The 13,010-nt window shown below is 40.2% G+C and overlaps 2 protein-coding genes across 2 annotated transcripts in view; one reads left to right on the forward strand and one right to left on the reverse strand.

The window, feature by feature from the left end:
* The window catches only part of LOC119373372 (transmembrane protein 170A), a 31,529-nt gene extending 24,518 nt beyond the window's left edge, over window positions 1-7,011 (forward strand). The window contains exon 4 of the mRNA XM_037643396.2: window positions 2,916-7,011. Within this exon, the coding sequence (XP_037499324.1) occupies window positions 2,916-3,046 (131 nt within the window). The 3' untranslated portion in view covers window positions 3,047-7,011. The remainder of the gene's footprint in view (window positions 1-2,915) is intronic.
* A 57-nt stretch (window positions 7,012-7,068) lies between these two features.
* The window catches only part of LOC119381671 (uncharacterized), a 46,615-nt gene continuing 40,673 nt past the window's right edge, over window positions 7,069-13,010 (reverse strand). Inside the window, exon 11 of the mRNA XM_037649447.2 lies at window positions 7,069-7,200. Within this exon, the coding sequence (XP_037505375.1) occupies window positions 7,069-7,200 (132 nt within the window). The remainder of the gene's footprint in view (window positions 7,201-13,010) is intronic.

Consider the following 13,010-nt stretch of genomic DNA (forward strand, 5'->3'; position numbering starts at 1 on the left):
TCGAAACATGCTGCCAATCGGTAGTCGAAATGCCCTTCCTGGCGTCCCGAGAACACGCGAGCCAAACTTATAGTGCATCACGCGGCCTGGGATAACAATAAATTCGCGAAGTCAGCTAAAAAGCGCTTCCTCTTCTCTCGCAAAAAATGATGCTTACGGTGTCCACAGGCAGGTTCCATGACATTGGCTGATTGAACATGGCGCGCTCGGTAGTTACTGCGGCGCTGTGAGAGGCCGCCACTCGCCCATACACGCAATCGCACTGAAAGTATGTCACGCATTCGAAGAAAAAAAAAAGAAAAGGTGCTCAAGGTCAGGAGGCGCGTGTGACCCCCCTTGCTCAGCTCCAGCGCTTTCGACGGGACGAGAAAAGAGAGAAAGCAATTACAGTGTGCGACAAATCTTGAACTCCGCTCATACTGGACGGATTCTAATAATTTTTGCGGTGTTCGATTCGTGAGGCAATAAGTTCCTTTAGTGAAGCCATTCCATGCTACTTGAAAAAGTGTTGCAGGGCCCCTTTAATGGAAGATATATGCAGGTTATTGTGTGCCTTATGTGACAACTTGCTCTGTATATGGTCAAAGTAAGTAAAATTAGAAATAAAAAAAAATTATCTTGGTGCAGCAAATGACGAATTGTTGTATACTTTTATAAAACAGTTTTTTATGTGAAGTAGTACCTATACAAAAAAAACCTCCACTTTCTTGTTTACGGTTAAAAATTGGTTCCTTTCAGAGGCGACAAAGTGTTTTGAATCATGAATCTCAAATAGGTTGTTATGATCAAATAGCATTGCTAGTTGTGATACTCTTCCAACATTACTTTCCTCAATGTTGCTTACTGAAGTCTGCACACACTGTAAATTTTATCTGTCTTATTACTCTGTTATTAATCCAGGGCGTAGGATATAAAATACTTTCAAACCCTTACCCCAGTTTATTTATGTACCAAATTTACAAAGCATGCTACATTGAACATTAATGTGCATAATTCCAGTGGATGCACTTCAATTTGTTGGTTTCTGTTAGCCTCTTAAAGTTGGTCGGTAATGTACCAGTATTATAGCATGTTGTCTTAACTCAGAGGGTAAAGATTCAGGAGATATGGTGGGGGGACATTGAGTTTAAAGGGAAAGAGAAAACTCCAACCAAAGTTTTATTTTTAAAAATACCCTACGTTTCATAGCTTGAACAGCTTCTTCAGGGGTGAGAAAGCCCAAGATGCGTAGCACTTATACTATAGGCTTTCCTGACATACTTGCGGCAAGGTTTACAGACACCTGTCGCAGGCTTTGACAGTAGACAGAGGGCAGTGTCCTCGTGGTACGGTTGATATTTCCTGGTGCCTGTTGTACATGCCAAGATTCCGTATTAGCCCTGACAGTATTGTTGTCCCCAAAAAAGAAAGTTACCTTCGATAGCAGCTCCTCTTGTAATCCTGGCATATACAGCAGATGCCAGGAAATATCAACCGTACTATGGGGACACTGCCCTTTGTCTACTGTCAAGGTTTGTGGCAAGTGTCTGCAAACCTTGCCACACGTACGCCAAGAAAGCATATACAAGTGCTATGCATCTCAAGCCTTACCCTTGAAGAAGCAGCTAATCAGGCCTTGAAACGTAGGGTGTTTTAAAGGGACACTAAAGTGAAACAATAAATTAGCTTGGACTGATAAATTATACTCTGAAAACTGTAGTGTTGTTCATTTCACCACTATAGCTTTAGTAATAGATCAGAAAATCATTGTCAAAGGTTTGACCTTTCCATTTCCTGCTGAAATCTCCGATGGTGACATCACGGATTTCAAAGTGTTTTTTTCATATTTTGGTCACACTGGCTCAACGAGATTTCCTGAAATGTGGTATGTTAAGTCTCTGGCTCCCATACAAGACAATGCACTTCATATTTACTGATTAGGAACTGCATATGCCCTAGTAGACGCCATCAAAATCTATGATGTCACGGCGGCTGGTGTGGGAACATCAAAGTGGCGTTGAAACCCGCATTTTCTTTTTTTGCGTTTTCTCGCTTACCAAGCATCTTCTCGCAGCAAGCATGGTGTTTTTGGTATCGTGAAAGAATAATTTGCTAATATGAGAAAGATCGTTTTTCTTTTTGTGTCCCTTTAAAACAGACTTTCGTTGCAGCCTTCTCTTTCGTTTTAAACTCGTATTCTGTTAAGCATGCTAATAGGCATCACAATTCTCTTATTGCAAAACCATTACATCCAAGAATAAATTGTGATATCTCTTTTTGTAGAAGCATTGTCAATAAAATGAGCTTTGCCAATTATGTTACCACCCAGGAGTCACTGTAATTTTTTAAGTACAGTTATGTTGATTTGTATAACATACGTTGTCTGCAGCATTTTCATTCGTTTCGTTTGAGTTGGCAGTTTCTGCTGCTGATATATTTTTTAACCATACAGTGTTCCTATTGTTCATGTTGTCTGCAGTGTTTTTTGTTACTTTGTTTCTTCTTACGTCTTGTGCTAAAATTTCTGTATACCACTCTGCTATGTTGTCGGGTTGATATTGTACTGGTGTTAAGAAATTTAAGAAATGATTTGAAAGCTTCCCCAGGTAGATATAAGTGCAGGGGTTACTTTACTGTATGCATTATTATTATTATTACCTTTTTTTTTTTGGTGAAAGGTGCTCTCGAAAAGTATTCAGTTTCAAAATGAAAATATCCCATGAAATGTCCCATGTGAGGTTAGTTCAGTAATTAAAAGTAAGAAGCAGCGGTTTAAAGAGTCTTTTTTTTTTTCAGCTAGAATTGAGCTGAAACTGTTGCTCGGCACTTAAACATTTCACTTGGGTCCTTTCATTTTGTATCCTAATTTTTTACTGCATGTAATATGTGCAGGTAAGACTATCTTTCTTGGCTCATTATTTCTGCTTTCTGTGCAGGTGCAGTGATAGCTGGTGTGTACCGGGCAGCTCGGTTTCACATGATGCCCTTCTACGCACTGGTGTGGGGCTGTGGGCAGACAGTGTTTGCGGTTGTCATGTCCTACACCCGAGTCCTGGCCACCCTCTGACCTTGCTGCTGGATGACTTGCCAGAGATGCCAGGCCAGGATGCCAGTGTTGTGCACCTCAGAGGAGGAGACTGCTGCAGCTCCCTATGCTGCCACATCTATGGCTCAGCTATGCAGCCCCTCATTTCACCTGACCAAAGCCTTCAGCTGCTTTCTTTGTTATTTGTTCACATGTGCTCCTGCAATTTGTGTTGTTCAAACGAAGGGCTGTGTCACTGTTTGTCATTTCCAACTGACACAGCTCTCTGGCTCTTGATCGGTGGTGTGGTCATTCGCAGTCACCTTGGCGTGGTGTTTTTTTTTATTGCTGATGTGATTTTTGTTTCTTTCTTATGCTTTTCGTAAGGGGAAGCTCAGTCAGATTCTGTTTAGTACACCAGCCACAGTCATAAAGCAGAGAAATGATTTGCATAGTGCCTACGAGAAAGGAGTCATTCATGCGGTTGCCACGCAGTTCTTTAAGCTATGCTTTCTGTGTGGTTCAGAACACCCCTGCCAGGCATTGCAGTGTCTCAAAAAGAAAATGATTGCCGTCAGCTGTGGTCTGCCGGCACAATCATGTGGATAGTACACTGGTGGGAGCATCACCCCACAATTCATTCCCTGCACAAGAGAGTGGAATTATTAGTCAGTTTTTGTGAATGTTTGGTGAAAACAGTATTACTTCGTGTGGTCAGGTTTGTGCCAATGTGGCACAGGGCTGCTGCAAGTTGGAACAGAGAGTTCCTGGAACTTGTCATGTTGGTGGCCGTAGCTACACTCAGAGTGCACCGTTTGGTGTACATGCAGAGTTCACCTGGGGCTGCTGTGGAGCATTAGCTGTCATGGCTCCACAGTCATGGCTCTGCTGTCATGAGCATGGAGAAACGGCCATTATGTGATGTATTGCTGCTCATTTGCCCTTTATTCCTGTTTTTCACCATCACGTTAAATTTGCTTTTGAACATTAGCTCTTTCTACCATATTTTCATTTGTCATTGATGAAAAATACTGATAGCACTTCTGTCTGCATGATCTCCATTACTTGTAGCATCTTTTTATGAACTATTTTGTGATGAAATTTTAACTGCGCCAAGAGGGCTCAAAGTCTTTGTATTGAAAACAGTGGTCTGGTGTAGGTGCGTAAGAACAAAAGTATGCTTATTTTTGTTTTCTAATATGCTTGTTATGATGTAAAAATGTTTTTTTTCTGTTGGTGGTTCTGGTTTTGTGAACCCTTCTCTTGCTTTTTTTTTGCTTTTTCTTTTTCTTTTTTAGGACGAGGAGGACATGGCTTTTGTGGTTATGTCAGTTGCTGTAGAAATTTGGTGTCTATAGTTTTTCAAACATGTCCCCTTTCACACTGCTTAAACTGCATGTGTGTTTTTACGGAAACATACATGCAGGCATATACATGCAGTCACACACATGCAGGCTTCTAGGCATATACAGCAGTGATGGAAGTGGCAGTGCAAGCAAAATGCTCTTCTCTCTCATATTCTCATATTTGAAATAAGGTTATTTGTAGGTAAATAAGTACAAATTTAAATGCAACAGCACTCAGCTGTGTATAGCACATTAGCTCCCTGCTTTTTGTAATGTGTGTGCTATGCTAGTTCGATGCTATAAATGTGCATTTAGGAAAAAACACGTTTTGGTAATGTAAAAAGGGGACTTGCACCAAAACAATGTGTGTAAATATTGGACATTAATAGTATTACGATAATTATTAATAAAGCAGTTGCCAAAAGCCATGTCCTCTTTATGCTATGTGTCTCTTTTTACATGTTTAAATGAAACAAAACATAAATTTCACCATGCACTTCATACTACCATAATCTAATTTCAGTGCACCACTGGCATTTGCACCAAAAGTTTGTCAAACAAGCAGTTTTTACAATATATTCTGTCATATAGAACATCTTTTGTTACCCTGAATTATGTGGGCATGAAAAGGCATGTGTGCTAACATGGTACAATCTGCCAAAAATGAAATGCAATGAAAACTGTGGATGACTCACATTGTCTACTTGACTTTTATACTGTTAGCAGAGGGAGTGATACAGTTCAATATGCAACATAAGCTGCTGTGGTGTGGCCACAGAAAGAGACTTAAAGGAAGATGCACCTCAGATTTATTTTCTTTAAAAATGAAGCTAACTTGATGGTGTATGTGCACGGTATAAAGATTATTCTATTATTGAGTATTTTGGTTTCTAAATGTCTTGTGCATTATTTTTCTGTGCACCCTGTAAGTAGGAAAGGGTTTTCCCTGTATACACTGGAACAGCAGGTTTTCATGTGTTAGCCTGTCATATGTAGCACCTGAGCAATGGTGAAAAGTGGAGAATGAGGTCGTGTTGACTCAACCTGAGTAAGTGTTCAGTTGTTGTTACACCAGGAAAACTCGCTATCTGGGCGTAACTTGTAGTTGTGAGGTGCTTCAGTGGAGCGTGAATGGCGGAATGAAGTCTATAGCAGCCACGCCTTGATTATAGTAATTTTTCACAATTTTTCTATTAGAGCCCTTGAATGTATCACAATGTATTACACGTGAAAATAGAATGTTGAAGCAGAATTTTGTACTGAAAATCTTTAAAAAAATACAGTTTTTAAAGTGTGAAATTAATTTTTTGGCATGCATCTCCCCTTAACTCTCACATAACTTCACCATTTCTCATGACATCATATATTCTGTGAGTTACTGTCCACTGGAGTGATTGCATTTTATTTTTGGGCCGACTAGCTGACATCGACGTCTTGCAGTGCAAGTGATTGTATACAAACAGCTGTGATGGGTTACATTTTCCATTGAAACTTGCTTTCAGAGTCCTATGCCTTTTTTGCTTACTGTAATTATTAAGGCAGTCGGTCATATCACATTTAAAAATATTTACAAGCTTCTACTGGGCTGCTATGCCTTTTAATTCCCTACTCTGGGAAAGTCTGATACATAATTTGCAGCTTGTTCATATTTAATCTGTGCTTGTGCAGCTTTCTTTATTGGCAGCAACCGAAATCCATATGGTGTGCTCATTCTATTGTTGTCTTGCACGTGGCTTGCGTAGTAACTTAATGGTCTACGGGTAAAGTTCGAAAAGAAGCCCAAAGGTGAAAGGAAAAATAAGTATATAATGTTGGTGCATTTTTGCAGTAGGCTATTCTATTTTATTTCTAGGCCTGTCTTGGTTCTTTTTGTCTTTATTCATTTTATAGTAGCTGTGCAAGATGTGAAGATGCAAAGTTGTGTTTTGTTTGTACGCACCATTTGTTCTCTCTTGAGAACATTGTCGCCAGAGACAAAATGTAGCTTTTATGAAAGGCGTTTTTCAGGTGCCAATTATTTAATACTCAAAAAAGTTGCATTGCATTGAGGCAACAAGAGTTAGCACCAACTGCCATCTTTCAAATTGCTGCTTGTCTGTCGTTCACCAAGTGTCTGCCTTCCAAGTGAGAAGGCCCAGCACCCATTGCAATAAGCATTTATGCTTCTGTGTTTTTCTTTCCTTCATGCTGAACCTACGTTAGGCTGTGCTAAATTATGTGGCTGTGGTACCAAGTTCCTTTTGTCAGTAGCGAAACGGCTGTTGGTGACTCATGGCGACATGTGCCTGTGTAGAAAGGAGCAGCACAGTCTTGATGTAGCACAAGACCCTGCAAGCAGTGGATTTTAAAGGAGGAGAGGTCACAAGGTTACTTGTATTAAAGTGTACAGTGTGTGTCTGTCTCAGTATGAGACCAATGTGTAAATAGTGTACATAATCTTCATAGGCAGAGCCATTCTACCAGGCCAAACAGGAACACCTAATTTGGTCAAGATGCTGTATGGAGTGTGTCTGTTGTGAATAGTGTAAATATCTGTTATAAAGGTCAGTGGTGCCACAAGAAGTGATTTGTGACATTACAGTGGATGTACAAGAAAGTGGTACATGCAATGGCGTCGTGCTTTATTTTGTCGAATAAAAGAACACAAGAAGAGAAGAAAAACCTTTGTGCAGTAATCTTGCTGCTAGAAACTCCTTGCAGTAATCTTGCTGCTGTGAGTCACCCCTTAGCAGCGTGCTGAGTTATCTTGAAGAGGATGTCGCTTTTCTTGGTCTTGATGTTGCAAGGAACATTATTGTGGCACAACCAGGCAAGCAGCACAGCAGAGTTCACCTTGTTGAGCATGTCAAACTGGAACCGAAAGCATGTAATTAGCAATGTCAACTTGTTGAATGCTAAACAGGTGTGCACCTGGCTGACTGCCGATAGTTTTTTCGGAGTACACTTAGGATCAAGTTAGATACGGAACTTTGTAGTTTCAAAATATACTTACATTGGCTGCAGTTTTATCGTTATTCCTGTGCCATTAAAACTGAAGCCATTCTACAAATCGGGTGCACCAGATGGCATGAAGTGCCCATGTTTGGTAGAGTTGCTGCATATGCCCTCGTTCAAAGGCAGCATGGACAATAACTACTATGTATTGTTTGGGATGGAGAAAAGCTGGGTTGGAAAAATGGGGAAATGTCCAAAATACAGGTGGGAACTGACGGATGGAAACACAATGCGATATGCAGGTTGTATGAACAGGAATAAGTGCCTCAGAAAATGGCAGTGTCATCTACGTGTAGCACCCCATGGATGTGGTGATAGGGGTAGTGAAGTGCACTCAGTGCACTCCTCATGTTTTGCTGCTGGCACACGGGTATGCAGGCACACTGCTGCACATTTTTGCAAGTGCCTTAAAAGCAAGGGAAGGTTTTCACTGCCATACTGCTAATGGTTTTAGGCAAAACAAAAGAATGGAATGCTTTACCGCACTCTTTCTAAAAACTACAGCGTGGCTCACCACACCAGCTTCTTGCGTCTAATATATATGCGCGCTCTGCAACCGAAACAATGGTAACACTGAAGCCAATGGTGACTCAGTGCCATGATCGCATGGTTTTGCAGCAAGCGAATGTATGTGTACACACCATTGCACATCAGTACATAAGATTATGATGTTTCTATTAAGATTCTGTCAGCACCTACAGCGTGTGCACGCCATGACTCATCAGTGCATCAAATTGTGATGTATTTCACTAGTGTAGCCAGGGAAGTGGAAATTTCAAGGGGGAGGGGGGTCAACCCTGCCCCCCCCCCCGAAATTTTTCGATTTTGCATGTGTATACACGCACACATACAAGTGCACGAACATACATATAGTATGGCTGAACCCTCCCCACCCCCAAAGAAAATGTCTGGCTACACTAATGTCGTACTTCGTTTCAGGCAGTACCTACATTGCATTTGTTGGTCATGTTTCAAGAACTAGTTTTCATTTAAGCTCGTTCCATGTGGAATTTATTGATTTTATTATTTATTCAACAATACTGCTGATCCCATTTGTAGTTATTGCAGGAGGAACACGTATTAAGTTATCACATGCTAAATGTCATAAAGGAGAGAATAAAACAAAAAAATTGAATAGTACACTGAAAATTGGTTAGTACAATACAACCTATAGAGACTCCTGCAATAACTATACAATAGTGTCCGTAGGACACTGCAGCAGCTCGAACAACAGTATTTCACGCGATTATGCACATATTAAGATGCGTACACATAAGTATGAAGAAAAAAAAAATGCATTCAGTCGCAGATGATGCGTTTGAGTGCAGTAAAATAAGTACAGTATACTCTCGCATACGCATTAATAAAAACTAATTTGATGCCAGTCTTATGCAGCTGCGTTTGAGAAAAGAACAACAGCAGAAAAAGCAAAAAAAAAATACTGTACATATACTTGTTCAGATAATGAACACTGCACAGTAAAGTATAATTTTTAAGAAAAAGACAAGGAATAATGTAAATATAGACATTGTACTCTCGACAGTTTGACAACTTGACATTTGTCAAGAGACAATTGTCTCTTGACAAATGTAGTAAAATTCAAATATTTGCAAATATGTAGGGGCGTGCAAATAGTCGAAATTTCAAATATGAATAGAATATTTTCCTTATTCGAAGCATATTTGATTAGAAAAAAATGCATATTCAGATTTTCCTGACTATTCGGCCATGGCCTAATATGTTGATTCAAACAAGTGACGACCTATGAATTCTACGGATTCTTACTTTTAAGTAAAACTTGGCTAATACTTGCCTGTTAGGTTTCGTTGTACTAAACGGATACTGTACACAGCCGTTTAGTGCATATTTATGCTGCGTTCCTGGCAATTGGCTATGTTTTACTGTAATAATCACTGAGAAATGTGCATGACGCACGCATGACTTTCGTGCTTAGTTTCAGCCTGTGCGGCACTCCCAGGCGAGGGGCGGTTTCTTTTTTCACCATGCTTTATTCTGCAGCATACGTTGTACTTTTGCGTTACATAAAAGGATGCAATAAAATGACTGTCAAGAATGTTACCTAAACAATGTTTAGCTGCTCGGAAAAAGAAATGGCAATGTGCGAGCATCACATTGCATAAGGGAGTAGGTGCTTTTCACGTTCAGACGTGTTGTTGCTGCTTACCTTGTGAACATGTCAAGCAGTTAGTTTTTCTGCATGATAATTTTTAATGAGTGCATACTGATAGTTTGGGTACCAGAAGTATCTTCAATTTCCTGCAGCTATATATATATATATATATATATATATACATACACATGTATCTCCAATACTGTCCAGCACTGCTCTGTATATATATATATATATATATATATATATATATATATATATACAGAGCAGTGCTGGACAGTATCGGAGATACATGTATCTTCGATACGTCTCGCGAGACGTGTATCAGTATCTGTATTTCCGATACATTGAAGAATGTATCGTGTATCTTAAGATACAAGATACTGCGATCGCAACTTCACGATGCGAAACAATAAACGTTGGTTGAACTCCGCTCCTCAAGCCGATACTGCTCCCACTAGGCCACCAGATTAAAAGACAGTGACATTATTTCATCTTTTCACCAGATTTTTCCAGCGAGGGCAGGGATGAGCTCTTAGCGTCCCTATTTAGGGAGCAGAGTCACGTGGTGGCGCTCGCGTCGTCTCGACAGACAAACGCGCGAACGTTTACGCCCAGAGGACATTTTGTTTTCACGGATTCTTTTTTTCTTTTTAGTTGTGTCAGTGCTATGGCACTTGGCCCTTAGCCACTGTCCTATGCCACGTATTCCAATGCGTGCGGTGTCTTTTGCACAAATTTTGATGCCGCTGTATATATTGTCGTTATTAAAGTTTCTATTGCGTTGTGCTTCGTTACGAAGTCTTAAGAAAATGGTTTGCTTTGCGTCTCGTGGCTTTCACACATCGGCGACTTGAAGGATGCAAGTTAGGCTTACAAGCAATGAGACTGACTTATATGCAAACGAGATTCGAACAGCTATAGCGCCACTGGTACTGTTGCTGGATTTAACAGGACAAGCATTCGTTTAATAGAAGCTATTTTGGCGTACGTCTCTTTTTCTTTTATTCAATGAGTTTTCAAAATCATAATTGGATTGTGAGCACAAGTTCTTTCTAAGCTGTCCTTTTCCATCCCATACATCACCTATGTCTCGGTATCGCTTTTTTCGGGTCTCCTTGCGGCAATACATCTTTAACGTGCTCGCAAGGTAAGCTCGAGATCTCTGCTTTATTCTTAATTTTAGCTGCCTGCATCATTTCTGCTACTGTTTACAGACTTATATTCTAGTTAAGTTTACTGTTAAGTCAAGGCGACGCTGAGAACAAATATATCATAATCTGCGCATGCTTGGAGTATACAGTAACAAAACTTCTGTTTACTGCTTAGTAAAGTAGCGAAATTGAGTTTTTATTATAATAACGTAAATTATATTAGCAGTCATCTCAAAGACATTAGCAAAGGGATTGGAGAAACTTTGTTATACAAAGTGCTCCGTTTTTCTAATGAGCGTCTCATCGTGTCGGTTTACGCTATTTTACAGGCACTGAATTTTCTGTAGTCTTACTCTAAATGCCTAATTCTCCTAGCTATTAGGGGTTACTCGCAGCTGTTTGGTGGTTATGGTGCTTGACTGCTAACCCGTAGGTTGCGGCGGCCGCAGTTCGATGCCCGTGTGCTTATATTTAAGTTTTATAGCACCACATGGTCGAAATTTCTCGAGCCCTCCACTACCGTATCTATCATTATCATATCGTGGTTCTGTGGGACGTTAAACGCACCGATTATTATTAGCTCTCGGGGGTGCCGCCTGTATCGTGTTCCTATACTTATTCGCTGTGTTTGGTGCAGAACCTCATTTCTATTTTACTTAGGTATATTCGCTTTCCTTTTGTAGTCTTCTCTAAATATTTTTACTGTAACTAATCATAATCGGAGCTTAAGTGGCAATATAGTGCGAATAGCAGCTATGTCCTGCGGCACTTCGTGGAACTATAGAACACGTCTGATACGTTTCCTGGGCTGCAGATGTTCTCTCATGAAAGAAAGATTGTTAAAAGATCGCGCATTACTGAGCACGTCGCTAACGAACGCTTTACGCTAGCAGATATGTAGAAAATAAAAGTAATTGCAGTTTTATGTCCTCTACGTAAACACGATGCAGTCACAAAGAATGTCGCTACCAGCTTCTCACTGATGTACACCTGTCCGGTGATCGGATCGGGTATTGCGAAAACCGTGCTACGTTTACGGGCAAGGTAGAACTTAACAGTATTTGCACCATTGTGCGGAGGCTTCTTATTGAAGTTCTCGTGAATAGATCGCATCCCGCTAGCTGGTCGGCAAGCAGAGCATCGACTCCAGCCAATTATAAAAGCGGCAAGCAAAAACCGTTATCAGAGAAGTGTATAAAGAGCTGTCATGATATGCAGCTAAAGCAACCCCAATAACTTGTTTCAGAACGAAAGTAAGATATCTTCAGCAAGAAATACAAAACTTTGGAGTTACTGACATTTCATCCAAATGAAACAAAAATGGTCGCCGTTAAAAAACTTTCAAACAAACATTTTTGTGCATTGGCGTTTAGTGCTACATTACCGTATGTACAGATATATAATAACAAATTTCCGAATGTATCGAAGTATCTTAAGATACAATTGGAGTGTATCGTATCGGATACAATCGGCGTTGTGGTATCTTGTATCTGTATCTCAATACTTCTTGCCTGAGTATCTTGTATCGTATCGCGATACAATTTCAAAGTATCTTTGCCCAGCCCTGCAGTAGAGGGAGGCTTAAAAAAAACGGTCATTTCGGATAATTAAGTGGTGATAGTATTAGAAGCACTGCTAGGCATACGTGTTCGCTGCTGCTCGATTTCATGACCTCATCGCATAGCATAATGTGAATAACGGAAATGTTGATTTGCTATTTTTTATCAGCGACCTTTGCCTTGTGATTTCCTATGTAATATCAGCATCTTCAGGTTATCCACCTGAACTGGCTGAATTTCGCTCTTACTGGTAAATTTGTTTGGACACTGAATAGAAAACGTCGCACTGACGCGCCGGCGTTGGGATTTCGGCGTGAAATTTAGAAAATGAAGATCCCTCACGTTTATTTCCTCTTCTAATGACGGACCAATTATTCATCAGTATAAACTGATCTAATGACTCGTTTAAGCGTCCTTTTATTACCACAAAGCACAGCACACTGCAAAGCGTCTGGATTTTAACAATATAGAGCTGACAGGACAATTAGCCGCTTACGGTACTGTGCTGTGGAGGTTGACCGAATACACTCACGAATCGCTGGGAAATTCTAACTTTTCTGATACCTAGTGGTCTCTAAACTTTTGACGCCGACTGCACGTGTTTTGATATTGGGGAAGCGGTGAGTGCAATTCGAAATACTTTTGCACGAATAACGTCGACTACATTTAAAGATGTTATGTGCATCTAAAGATTCAAGGCAATATAACTTCCACATTTATTTCGCTTCGGGAGAAAAAAAAAATGGGGCCAATATGAATTCAGTGAGGTTTATGTCAATGAAAGGTTAGTTGATGGGTGCTCATGTCAAAATGAAACTGCCA

Source organism: Rhipicephalus sanguineus, chromosome 1 (genome assembly GCF_013339695.2).
Source record: "Rhipicephalus sanguineus isolate Rsan-2018 chromosome 1, BIME_Rsan_1.4, whole genome shotgun sequence".
Lineage (NCBI taxonomy): Eukaryota > Metazoa > Arthropoda > Arachnida > Ixodida > Ixodidae > Rhipicephalus > Rhipicephalus sanguineus.